Source organism: Choloepus didactylus, chromosome 15 (genome assembly GCF_015220235.1).
Source record: "Choloepus didactylus isolate mChoDid1 chromosome 15, mChoDid1.pri, whole genome shotgun sequence".
Classification (NCBI taxonomy): domain Eukaryota; kingdom Metazoa; phylum Chordata; class Mammalia; order Pilosa; family Megalonychidae; genus Choloepus; species Choloepus didactylus.
The window spans coordinates 85,981,359-85,993,593 of record NC_051321.1 but is presented as its reverse complement, the minus strand read 5'-3'; the positions used below and the strand labels follow the sequence as shown (position 1 = coordinate 85,993,593).

Sequence of the window (12,235 nt, the reverse complement as noted above, 5' to 3'; positions counted from 1 at the left end):
GGGAAAAGTCTGACAAGCTGTGGTATGAGTCCTGACCCCACATAACTCCATAAAAAGTAGCACTGTTGAGCCGGGAAAAAATAATCTGGAGAATATTCAATAATAGTCCCCAGTTTGGAGAGAAGCACACTGACAAAATTTCCAATGGTGTTCATTATATGTAGGTGGGTTGTCAGGCTTGAGGGGTAGGGGGCTGGGGTTGAAAGGCAGAAAGGGCAGAGATGATGGACAGACACACACAGAGACTCAGCTACTCCAGCAGGAAGCACAGGTTTTGGGGCCCGACAAACTCCAGGAGCTATCGGAATCCTGAGAACAAACCCCTCTTCCTAGGAGTCTAACTGCCCCCAACTGGAAAGAGTGAAACTTGTTACATTCCAAAAAATAAAATCTCAGGGCAAAAAACAGCACAACAGCTGAATCCTTCTCTACCCCACATCCACCACAATCTCAGGCTACACAAAAAAGTGGATTTAATCCAACACCAGTACTCAGAGGGGTGAACAATAGGCCACAAACAAGGCTTAAAGGGACTCAAGGAGGATCTGTTCACACTGTTCCAGGGCAAAGAAAAGGCTAGGACAGAGCACACAAAACCGGTTCTACATGAAAAGAAACAGAATGGCAATAATGCAAAAACACTCCAGTAAACAAAATGAGCTGAAGGAACACATCCAAGACACCACTGAGAATCTTGGTTCAGAAGAAAAAACAACCCAAGAACAGAAGAGCAATATTCACCAGTGGTTCACACTGTAAAATTTAGAAAGGTGACTTTGATAAAATACAAACTGATGATTCAACACTGGGATGAAATGAAGGGGACTGTGTCCACACCAGTACATGCTGGAGGTCCTTCCATTTCAGTCCCCCACATCTTTTAATCCCACCCACCACACATATATTTAAAAATTAAGGTCAAGAAGGCACTCCCCTCTAGGGCTATCTCCTCTCTCCACCTCACTGCGGCATTACCCCCTAACTAGAGTATCTTCTTCTATTGAGAAGACTCTGGGGGAAGGGAGAGAGTGGGACACTGTTGTGATGCTTCAACAACAACAGGGTTTGGGAAGATCAGCATAAAGGTTAGAGATACAACCACAACCCACTTAGCACAAAGAAAACAGAGTGCTAATTGGGCTAAGTGCTCGAGTCCTTCTGCACAACAGAAAGTGGTAAGGCCCCAGCAGCAAGCTCTCCAGAGTCCACTGCTGACTTCCTAAATCCCTACAATGAAAAAGCAAGCAAGCAAACCCACCCATCCTAAGTAGCCTCAATTTGGTACAACTCTACAGATCTCAAACTGGAAAAGAAATCAGCAACTAGATTAGCGACTGGAAGAGTTTTTGTGACGTGTTAATTTGTAGAGGGCACCATGTGTCATGAAGATGCTCACTGCCAACGTGGCAACCTTTTGTGTTTACTAGCCAGTGACTGTGTTGCTCCCACTGTCTCCTTCGCCACTCTGAGAGAAACGCATGGCAAAGCAATGAACAGCTGCCAAGATGATGCAGCAGTCTGCAGTCCAGAAGCCACAGCCATCAGCTACCACATGCAGAAACGTTTCCACCGATTTTCTGCCTCCATCAACAAACTGTTTCCGAAGGTAAATCATTGCCTCATGTCCCAGCAATTTCATTCTGGGCATTTATCTCAGAGAAATGAAAATGTAAGTCCCCGCGAAACTCCGTACACATCAATCTTCGCAGCAGCTTTACTCGTTATAGTCCAACCCTGCAAACAGCCCAAGAATCTTTCAACCCTTCTGCAGTCCTCCTTAGCACAGGCTATGGAATTTTGGGTTCCCAACCATCTCCACCTCTCCTGGGCCTTCCCGTCCTTCAAAACCCCATCCAAAGCTCAGCTTCACCTTACATTCCCCAGTTAGAAGTCAGCTCTCTCTCAGGGCACTTGCCAATCATCCCTCCCATAAACGTGTCTTCTAATGAACAACCTGAGCAGGAGCCACATCCTGCATCATGTACCCCCCAGCTGGGCACACTGCTTTGTATCCAGCAAGTGCTCAATAAATGCTTGTGTAGAGCAAGTCTTTCTGATGGGGTCAATGTGAGATTGCTATGTGGCATGCCTATTTCCTAGAGGTAAAACGCACATCTGTGCCCAAGCAAGGTACTGAAGGCATGACATATAACCACACGTTTGAATTAAATGGTCTTACCTTCGGTTCAAGGATCAGTTCTACCCGCTCATTAGTGTCGTCTTCTTCGGAGTCCGAGTTTCCTGCCCGTATGTCCAGCTGTTCAAACGCACTGTCCAATACTTGTAAACCATAATTCACAGCCTCCTGGACTTTAGGAATCAGATCTACTTCTTTCTGCTCCCGGGTCTTCTCCTACATAAAAATACCATTCAGCATGAACTGTCAGCATCTTGGCACTACAACCCCCAATAAGACACTGTGAAATGCTTTCTAAACCCCGGCCTCATATTCCAAAGCTCTGAATTAAAAATATTAACCCAAGTCAGACTGCACTGAGTGCCTTGACAGACTGTGGACTAGGACTGCCAGCTTCAAATGGCCACTTTTTCGACAGGAGGCCTTGGAGCCTCAGGTTTATGGTCTATGGAAACAGGAGGACACTTGTCCCATGCTGATTCGGTGGTGTCACCTATGGACAAGGGCCCTGACAGCACTGCCACTGGAGGAATAAAGGGCCTAGGCTTCAACCTTCAGCATGTCTGTACGCCACGCACCCTGGCTAATAGTACTTGGACAATTCTAGGAGTTAACACAGCCAGAGATGTCATATCTCAAGAACAAATTTTAAAACAAGCCAAAAGAAAAGAAAAGAAGAGAAGAGAAGAGAAGAGAAGAGAAGAGAAGAGAAGAGAAGAGAGAAGAGAAGAGATAAGGAAACTGGACAGTTACAATTATCTCATAAATTAGTTTCACACCCAGTCAGTCCAGTCAGTCAGTTTCATCGTGACTCTCTGCTGTACATCACCCTAGAACAACACCCCCCAAAGAAGCCTGAAATATTTCAGTCTCCACTCCCTGTGACAGCCATTCCCAATGACAGTCCCCTCATTCATGAATCTGTCATCAGTGTGAGAATACTGCCCCATTTTACCCTTGCACAATTATTCTAGAAGGTGCTACACAGCAACAGAAAGAACCAAACCATACAATGACGTTTTGAGAGGCAAAGGGGAAACCCTACAAGCATTTTGCCCTTTTAACTCAAGCACGGAAGCCTTTCTAATTTAATTTTTTCTACTCAAGGACACTTGATTCTGAGTTAAATGACCCATAGGTAATAACCTTAAAATTTAACACTGACTTGGTATACCCAGATACTAATGCACTTAAATGGTCCGCAAATCCTTGAGTACTATTAAAAGTAAATTTTTTTTTAAAGGCTGGAAAAAGAATGTTAGTTGGCTTTTAATATCCTTCCTAGACTAGCAGCTTTGTATTTTACAAGTAACTATTTCTGATATAGTAACAACTTTTGCAAATGATTTCCATTTTCTGAATAAATAAGAGTTGATTCAAAGCCACTCCCATAATAAAGCTACTCCCATTCCTCTGTGCTTTTCTGAGGAGGAAGAAAAGGGCAGACTCACCACTGAAGGGCTAGAAAATGAGTATAACCCATAATCCATTAATCTTTGTGCTGGCCTATGATGTGGGAACACCCAAGGGAGAATGCTCATAAATCCATAATACACGAAGCCACAGGAAAAAAGGTAGGAACTACTGCCCCTCAACTCCTTAACCTGGTTCTCGAGCCCCTCCAGAAACCAGCCCCTCTCCCACTTTCTTCCTCTTCCTTGACCTAAGTAACTTAACATACACATCATCTATAAAATACCAAGTACAGCCCAAAACTTTGAACCTCAGCTCATGCCATTCTCCGTGGCTAAAATGCAACCCACCAACCACACCTTAAAACCTGGCCCTTCTTTCTTTACCCAGCTAAACTCTCAGGCTTGAAGCTTTTCCCTGCTTTCTCACACCAGTGAGCCTGTCCTTGTCTGAACTTCCCAAGCACTTAGCTGACGGGCTGTGCCCTGTCACCCCAACCAAGGGGGTAACCTCTGGAGGGCAATGCCTTCCTCTAAGTCACCAGCTCCCTGGAGTCCTACTACAGAGGCAGTAAATGTCCACATGCGTTCTGAAGCCTTGGTACTAATGTCGTGGCATTCTGGAAGCACTCACGTGTGGACTAACCCAGGTTTCCTCTATTGTCATTTTGATCGAGCAGGAGTAAGAATCAAAGCAGTCATGAAAGAAGGGGAAACAGTCTTCAAAGGCCAGTACAGTACTGACATTTCTTTTCACACATTAGTGGACTATCTGAATTCACTATTAGCAAATTTAGAGGACTGGGGCAATTCTATTACCCTCATCTGACAGAATCAGTTTGGCCATGTGGTTCAGAAAACATGAACCAAAACCTCATCTACATAATACTCTATTACAGAAGTCGGCAAACTACAGACTGTTTCTGTACAGCCCTTAAAGTAAGAACTCTTTTTACTCTTTAAAGAGCTATTAAAAAAAAAGAAGAAGAAGAAAAAAAAGATGTGACAGAAACTTATGTGGCCCACAAAACCTAAATTATTTACTATCTGGCCCTTTACAGAACAAATCTGCCAATCTCTGTTTTATCCTTAAGCCAGAATTCAGGAACCTTATCTACCTATTACTTGCTACATATTTTAGAAACAGAAGAATTCGACTGTTGGGTTGTCAGTAGCAGTCCCTGTCATTTCCCCCAACATCCAGCCCCCTGCCCTCCATCCACTGCAAACATACCCCCACCCCCCAACAAATTCCTACCAGTTTTCTTCTCTGACTCAGAACTCAACTGAAGAATGACTTAATACAAATACCTGTTCTGGTTTTTCTGCCTCAGTCTTGAGTACCGGCTCCTCCACTTCTTCATCATAGACACGCTAAATATGGAAGCAAATTCATTTTTAAAAGGATAAAAACAACATTTGAAGTAGATCATAAGCTAAGAATTCAATATACAATAAAAGAGACAAAGATGGGGAAATGATGACTCAACAAATGGCTGAGGCCCCCAGTTACAAAGAGCAAAACACAGTCGTTGATTCACAAAACATTAAAAAAAAAAAAAAACAAAACATACAAATGACTAGGAAACATGCAAAAAGTTCAAGCTCACTGTTGAGTAAAGAACCACAAAAACAGTAAGACATCGGTTTCCACACATGTTAAACCTAGGACTTAATGCTGACAAGAGGCAATGATACCCCCACATGAGGCTACCGAGAGGATCAATCGGGATAACTTAACTAGACAACAAGAGCTTTAACATTTTGAGCAATGGAAACAGTAAAAGAAAAAATTTATTTTCATTCTTTTGCTTAAAATCGGTATTTATTTTTCCATTTACGTCAAAGCCAACAGTTCAAAGCCAGCACTGATTTGCCATTAGGTCCCATGTGTAGCTTTATTCTGACATCCTGAGCAGGCAGGACAATGTTTTCCAAAATGCATGTGCCATGCTGGTAACTCATTGTCATTGCTTTTCTTTTTATTTATTTAACTGTTTATTGTTTCTTAAACTACCAAAGACCAACCTGCTTGTTATAAAAAGTCAATGTAAGTAGGGTAATGAAATTCTGGAATTAGTAGTGGTAATGGTTGCAAAACTTTATAAATACAATAAAAACCACTGAATTATACACTTTAAAAGGGTGAGTTTTATGGTATATATATTGTATCTCAATAAACAAGTTTTCAAGTCAGTATGAAAATATAGTTAAGAAACATATTTTAAAAAATAGTCCCCTCCCAAACACAGCCTAACCCTTTACTATAACCAATTTAAGCCTGGTATGTGTGTTCTATAGTTCCCCAGGCTCTTACACAAATACACAGATTTCTACATCTATTTAGAGTTTTCCCACCCTTCCTCTTTTTAAATAAAAATGAACACCTAATTAACCCTTTTTAGGTTCTAATGAATTGGAACAGCCAGCAGTAAATGCCTGAAACTATCAAACTACAACCAAGAACCCTTGAATCTTGAAGACGATTGTATAAAACTGTAGCTTATGAGGGGTGACAATGTGATTGGGAAAGCCATATGGACTACACTCCCCCAGTCCCCTTTGTCCAGTGTATGGATGGATGAGTAGAAAAACGGGGGCTTCCCAAAAAGTAGACTGCTGAGTCAAAAAGCATACCTGTGTTTTAATATTAATAGCTATTCCTAGACGTTTGTCCACAAAAGTTAGCAGTTTACACTGTTGTCAACTATATTCAAGTGCCTGCTTCTCAAACCTTTGCCAGCAGAGGATGTCCACCTTTTTAAAAAGTCTGCCCATCCAATCAAACAACACAGTTTTTAAAAGTTCATACCCCCGGAACTAAGGATTCTAGATCTTGAAGTTTAGTACAAGAAAAATAATCATAAATGTAGACAATAAGATGCTAAGGGCATCACAATTTACAACAGAAAGAAACAAACACCAAATAGTAAATTCTACACAATTCCAATCAAAATGTCAAGAGGTTTTTCCATAGGTTTTAAGGTAAAATCATCATATTCACACAGGAGAGCACCTCACACTACACACACACACACACACACACACACACACATTCACACACAGCCACACAGATACATATACCCTCCAGGTAAGAAGAATGTAAAAGACAGACATAAAGAGGCCCTCACCCAAAATGTTTAGAATTAAGGGGGAAAATGGGGAATTGGTGCCTTTGAAGCAAATATGGCAAAATACTAAAATCTGTTCTTCCTGGGTGTTGCATTTTCTTAGCATTTATGGTTAATCTCTGTATTGCTCTTACATATGAAATATTCCATTAAAAAAGTTTGCTATTGGAGGATTGCTAAGTAAATTATGAACTAGTCAAATAAAGAACACTGAAATATTAAGTTCACAGAAATTTCAAATGTGTTAAAAGCTTATAAAATAATAAGTTAACATTAAGGAAAACTACCAGCTGCAGATATATATATAGATTGATTGTCATCTATAAAAAGTTAAAGTTATTTTTTTTTTAAATAACTAAAAAGGAAAATGCCAAAATGTTCAAGGGTTAATTTGGAATGGTGAAAATAATAGGTAATTTCTGGTCATTTAAATTTTTTTTACACTTTAATAATTTTTATCTATGCCAATCTTTCTACAATGAATGCTTATCACTTTTACAATAAGAAAGAAAAATTTTCAAGCCTAGTATCTGCAAGGGAAATGGACTTGAATATATATGGCAAAATGTTGAGAGGCTTCTTCTAGCCAATGAAATTTCAGATGCTTTTTCCTTTTCCTTACTCTTTTCTAATGTTCCATAAAAATCAAAAATTACTTCAGCAATTTTCAAACAGAAAAACAGAAAGTAAGTAAACCTTAATGCTGAGACTTCAAGACATGCAGCCAGCAAGGTTACTTCAGAATTTAAATAGCGAGATGACCAACCTGAAAGGTGGAGCTTCATGCTGACATCGGAAGAGCACCAGCACCCCACTTTCTCTCCTGCCTGTCATTACCATCGACCACACAAGATGACAGGAGCTCACAGCTGGCAAGCCAAGCAGGACATCTAAGAAACCAACCAGCCTACACACAAAACCCGGGGGATCTTCTGAGGGTGAACAGGACTACGCTTCTCAAGGACTGGAGCACAGAAGATAATCAAGGTCAACTTCCTTTACCCTTACACCAGGTTGAACTCACAGCTTCACCTGCTTTTCTAAATCACTTTCAATTCAGAACCCAGAACTGCTAACTATACACATAACCAGAATTGTGTAATATCTCTGTATTTCCCCTCAGAGGATCTTTTCGCTCCATTGGGGAGGTGGAGAGTGAAGTAAAGGTGGGGACAAAAAGGCAACAGGGGCTGAGAATTTAACACATTATACAGAGCCCTAGTCCTTTTCATTTATTTCTCCTCTCATTCATTCATTCAAATATTCATTGAATCTACATTGTTTATCAGACTTTTGCTAAGCCCTAGGAATTCATTTAACAAAAATAAGGGGCTTGATTTAGTAAGGGAGTGCAACTCATCAAATCATATCAATAAATGTAGAATTACTCTTGTGTGAAGTGCTACTAAAGAATGCCACCTGAACTTCACAGCTTTTATCAGCGTTTCCCCAATACAGAGGATCAAAGTGGGTTTTCCTGTGGAAGTACTGTCTGAGCTGAGACCGGGAGGAATCAACTGAAGAAAAGAGGCACATGGAGCAAGTAAGCAAAGGAATGAGGAGGCTAGGATGGCTGGAGTGTCAAGAACAAGGGACAAGGTCATGTACAATCAGGCAGGAGGGAGAGCATCCTGTGCAGGAAGTTAGAGGCCAATGAGCTTCTGAGCTTCATCCAATTCCAGCCATTAAGCATCTGACAGTTTCAGCAACTCAATCTGCTTTCTTCAAGGGAAAAATAGACAAGGGAAAAAGAATGACCAAAAAACAGCTTTTGTAAATTGATATGAAGATAATCTGGGAAAAAATTTAAGTTTCATTTTGGAAATTTTTTTTTAAACTTTACAAAACTGAAGATTTGGAAACAATAAACTTTTTTAAAAAACTCTCCTTAAGAGGTCTCGTAACAAATGGAAGTCATTATAGTTGGCATTTAATGTTCCAGGATAAAATTTCTACATTAACAGATTAATGAAGTTTTAAGAATTGTGTTCCCTTCTGATTAGACACTAAAGCACTGTCCAATGTTAATTAGTGTTTCTCCTTCAGAATCCCCTTGTGAACCTTTACTAAAGGTACTAATTTTCTTTGCCCTAGAAAGTCCAGATTGCTCTTCAGTTTCACTCACTGAGTAAGGCAGTTTGCAACCTAGAGGCTGCCTCTGAGGTTAATTAATAAAACCCAGAACATTCTTGACTTTGATTCTCTCTCCAACAACTACCATTAAACCAAATGGCGCCATATTTCAAGCATCAATTATAATATGTGAGTACCACTGTCAGAGTTTGAAAAAAATACAAAGTCAGGTCACTGCCAAACGTAGTATCAGCAAATTGATTCTCAAGAGTTTTAGTAAACATAGCTGTTCTCTTCTCATCATGCTCAGTCATGAACGGCAAGAACCAGTAATGTGAGGCATTACATGGAGGTCTGGGAAGTGGTTAAATTTGGCAGTGGCAATGAGCATATCCAGAGAAAAATTCCGGCTGCAGAGTACAAGAGGAAGAGGGACCAGGACTTATGGATAAAGGGAGTGAGAGGTGGGTGAAAGGCAGAGAATCCACAGAAGTAAGCAGAAATAAAGAACCATTAACAAATTAAAAAACACTAGATCATGGAAAACTTAGAATCTAAGAAAATTGCCCCCTCCCCCCCACCGCAAAAAAAAAAAAAAAAAAGCTAGAGGAAAAGAGAAGACCTGAGAACTATGACTTAGAAAGAGAAGTTTATGACAGCCCCACTTCTCTCCACTGATGTTATCAATAAAGGATTGGTACAGGCACAGCAATTAACATACTCATGTCACTCACATAAGGCACCAAAAAACCTCCCAAATCTTTTGCTTGCCCAGTCTAATGCTGCAATACTAACTGCAGAGAAAAAGTTAAGCACTGGCTCCAACAAGAAATGTACAGAATGAATAAACATATATTTTAAAAGCCAACAAATTCACTTCCATGAAAAAGTGACAGAGCTGCACAAACCAGGGAAATAAGAGACCAATAAGTTGGTCCTCTAAAACCAACTCTTCCAGCAAGAAAGTTATGCTCAGGGCCAGGAACAAGCATTTAACTCAAATACTTGTCATGTTTAAAATTTACAGGATTTGCTTTGCCATTTAATAAAATCTTTAGCAAAGAGATCTTTCAGATCGATTTTACACACAGATCACCAAAAAGGCTAGCAGTAGCATTTCAAACCAAAACTACTAAAAAATGCCAAACACACTGCATGCTGTGGCACTCTGTGGTGTCCTCAAAACCATCCCAAATCTTGGGCTTCTAATAATCTTGCTTTTGAAAATCTTTTTCATTACTTTATATCTGACAACATCAAGACATAGCCCACCTTCATAATTCTTTTTTCACAGAGGAATTAAAGTACTTAGAAATTTAGCCACCCTAACTTCCAGATCAGCTCACTCTCCATCTTCATTTCTTAATACCCTCCTGCTCACTCACTTGCTTCCTTTCTATTTTGGAATTATGCTATTTATGGTGGATTGTGACTTTCTCCAAGGCAGAGGTTATATCTAATTTACCTGTGTTTTCCTAACACCTAGCAGAAACTCAATAAATATAGACAGAATCACACATGGGTTAAAAGTTCCATAATTCACATAGAGTTCATTCTACATGACAAGTTTGGTCCAAACAAAATGTTAGTTGAGAGTATTCCAAGTAGACACATACATCCCTTTATTATATTTATCACAACATAATAACCCAATCTAAGTTGCAGACACATGGTGGTGCCCAGAGGATCAGATCAGGAACAGGGTCCCCTGCAGAAAACACCTTAACAAGGGTGGGTTGTTTAAATGCCACAAACTTCAGCACAAATGCTGCCTACTCTCAAATATCAAAAGGGATGGAAAAACTGAAAAATGAGGAAACCTTATCATAAGATTAAAAAAACAGATCTTGAAAAAAATAATAAACTTAGAACTTTACCAATAAAAAGCAGGTGTCAATCCTACAGAAAGCAGCTTCCAATTACCAAGATCCACTATTTCTGTTTATGAGGGAAACTAATAGCTCATTTAAAATTAGATAATGCTTGCTCCCCAAAGACTCTCCCAAAAGCATTTTAAGTCTGACGGAAGTAACTCACATTCTCAATGAACTGGGTGTTAGACAGCATAAGGAAGTCATTGAAGACATTATGCAGGCGGCAATCTGTGGCCTTAGTTTCCCGAATTAGTCCATCCACTTGTTTCTTGATTTCATGGGTCCTAGAGATAGTCTGTTGTGAGAATTCCTGTAGAAACTGTAGTAGCTATTCAAAAACAAATATTACAGTAATATCAATATTAAATGCCTCTATCCTGTGGCTCAAAAGAAATAGCCTCTTTCCTTTCACCTTTGTGTATGTGTGCGTAAAAAGGATGTTGCTTTTGACAGTAGTAAGACCAAGTAGTGTTGAGAAACACTAAGAAAGCTCAACAAAACAGTAGCAACGAATCGATGGACACTTGCAATCTCGTTTCTGGAGGAAATTTCCTGTTTGACTGTCATTCTACAAGGATCGCAGGTGAATGATGAGATAACAAACCACCACTTTTACTAAAGAACCCTATTCATACGGGACTTGGGAGTGAAGGTTCTGGGTTCTGAATTCCTGGGCGCCCTGCTTGAAGAGTCCCCCTCATCACAGCTTGTCTCCCGCCCCACTCATGCCAGGTCCCAACATGGAATTGCCTCACTAGGGGCTGCAGCAATCCCGCAGCGCGGCAGAAATGAATGTGTCCCCCCACGGATGGAGCTGAAGACACCACTAGAAAACTCAAACCAAGGAGAGAATCCTGCAGTCCGAGTCGGAGCACTCAGCAAGGTGAGGAGATTTTAGGGACGAGGAGGGACTGTGTACTGTAATGAACCAAACAGAACCACTGAAGCGAGGCCCCCCGCAGCCCGCCCGTCCGCCCGGCCCTGGGCCCGTCTCTCACGCCCGCGTCGGCCGCCAGCGACCAGTTCTGGCTGCTCTTGCGGATCTCCTCCACCGACCAGGGCCGCTCCCACACAGGCTCTGACGCCGGCGCCCGCTCCGGGTCGGGGGTCGTCCCATTCATCTGCAGGCGGAAGGACGAGAAAAGGGATGAGGCTGGGGGCAGCGGCAGCCCTGGCCCAGCCCCGGCCCCAGCCCCAGCCCCGGCCTCGGCCTGCCGCCCTCACCATCCCGGCCGCGCGGCTCGGCGTGCTCCCAGGCAGCGATGCCCAAACCAGCCCAGGGCAGCAAAGCTCCGGAAGCCGAGCGCTGCGCCGCGCCGCCCCGGCTCATCACGAGTCTCACGTGACTGGACTCACGTGACCGCGTGCGCACGTGACCGGATGTGAGGCGTCGCCACGCCCGCTCTGCGCGCGGTGTGGGGAAGATGAAGCTGCGGCAGCGGGCGGGGAAGGAGAGTTGAGGAATCCTGGGGCTCGGCTAGGTGCAGGGTGTGATGGCGAACTGGTACCTTGTACCAGCTGGCGTTGTGGAGGTGGGCGTGTGCTTGGGGCCGCCCTGCTCCTCTGGATGGTGAGGGGCCCAAAAGAGTCTGGGGAACCACCAGCGGC

General features: G+C 42.1%; 1 protein-coding gene across 11 annotated transcripts in view; it reads right to left on the bottom strand.

Moving 5' to 3' along the window:
• The window catches only part of LOC119510871 (WASH complex subunit 2-like), a 56,586-nt gene extending 44,597 nt beyond the window's left edge, over positions 1 to 11,989 (bottom strand). For 9 of the 11 annotated variants that reach the window (XM_037805294.1, XM_037805301.1, XM_037805300.1 and 6 more), the window contains exons 1-5: positions 11,852 to 11,989; positions 11,626 to 11,748; positions 10,791 to 10,955; positions 4,861 to 4,923; positions 2,180 to 2,353 (exon numbers count right to left, since the gene is read on the bottom strand). In XM_037805294.1, coding sequence (XP_037661222.1) covers positions 2,180 to 2,353; positions 4,861 to 4,923; positions 10,791 to 10,955; positions 11,626 to 11,748; positions 11,852 to 11,854 — 528 coding nt within the window. In that variant the 5' untranslated portion in view covers positions 11,855 to 11,989. Of the gene's footprint in view, positions 1 to 2,179; positions 2,354 to 4,860; positions 4,924 to 6,967; positions 6,971 to 7,471; positions 7,484 to 10,790; positions 10,956 to 11,625; positions 11,749 to 11,851 lie in introns of those variants that run through there. The other 2 variants (XM_037805298.1, XM_037805303.1) reach the window with 2 other exon arrangements.
• Positions 11,990 to 12,235: the final 246 nt, after the last annotated feature.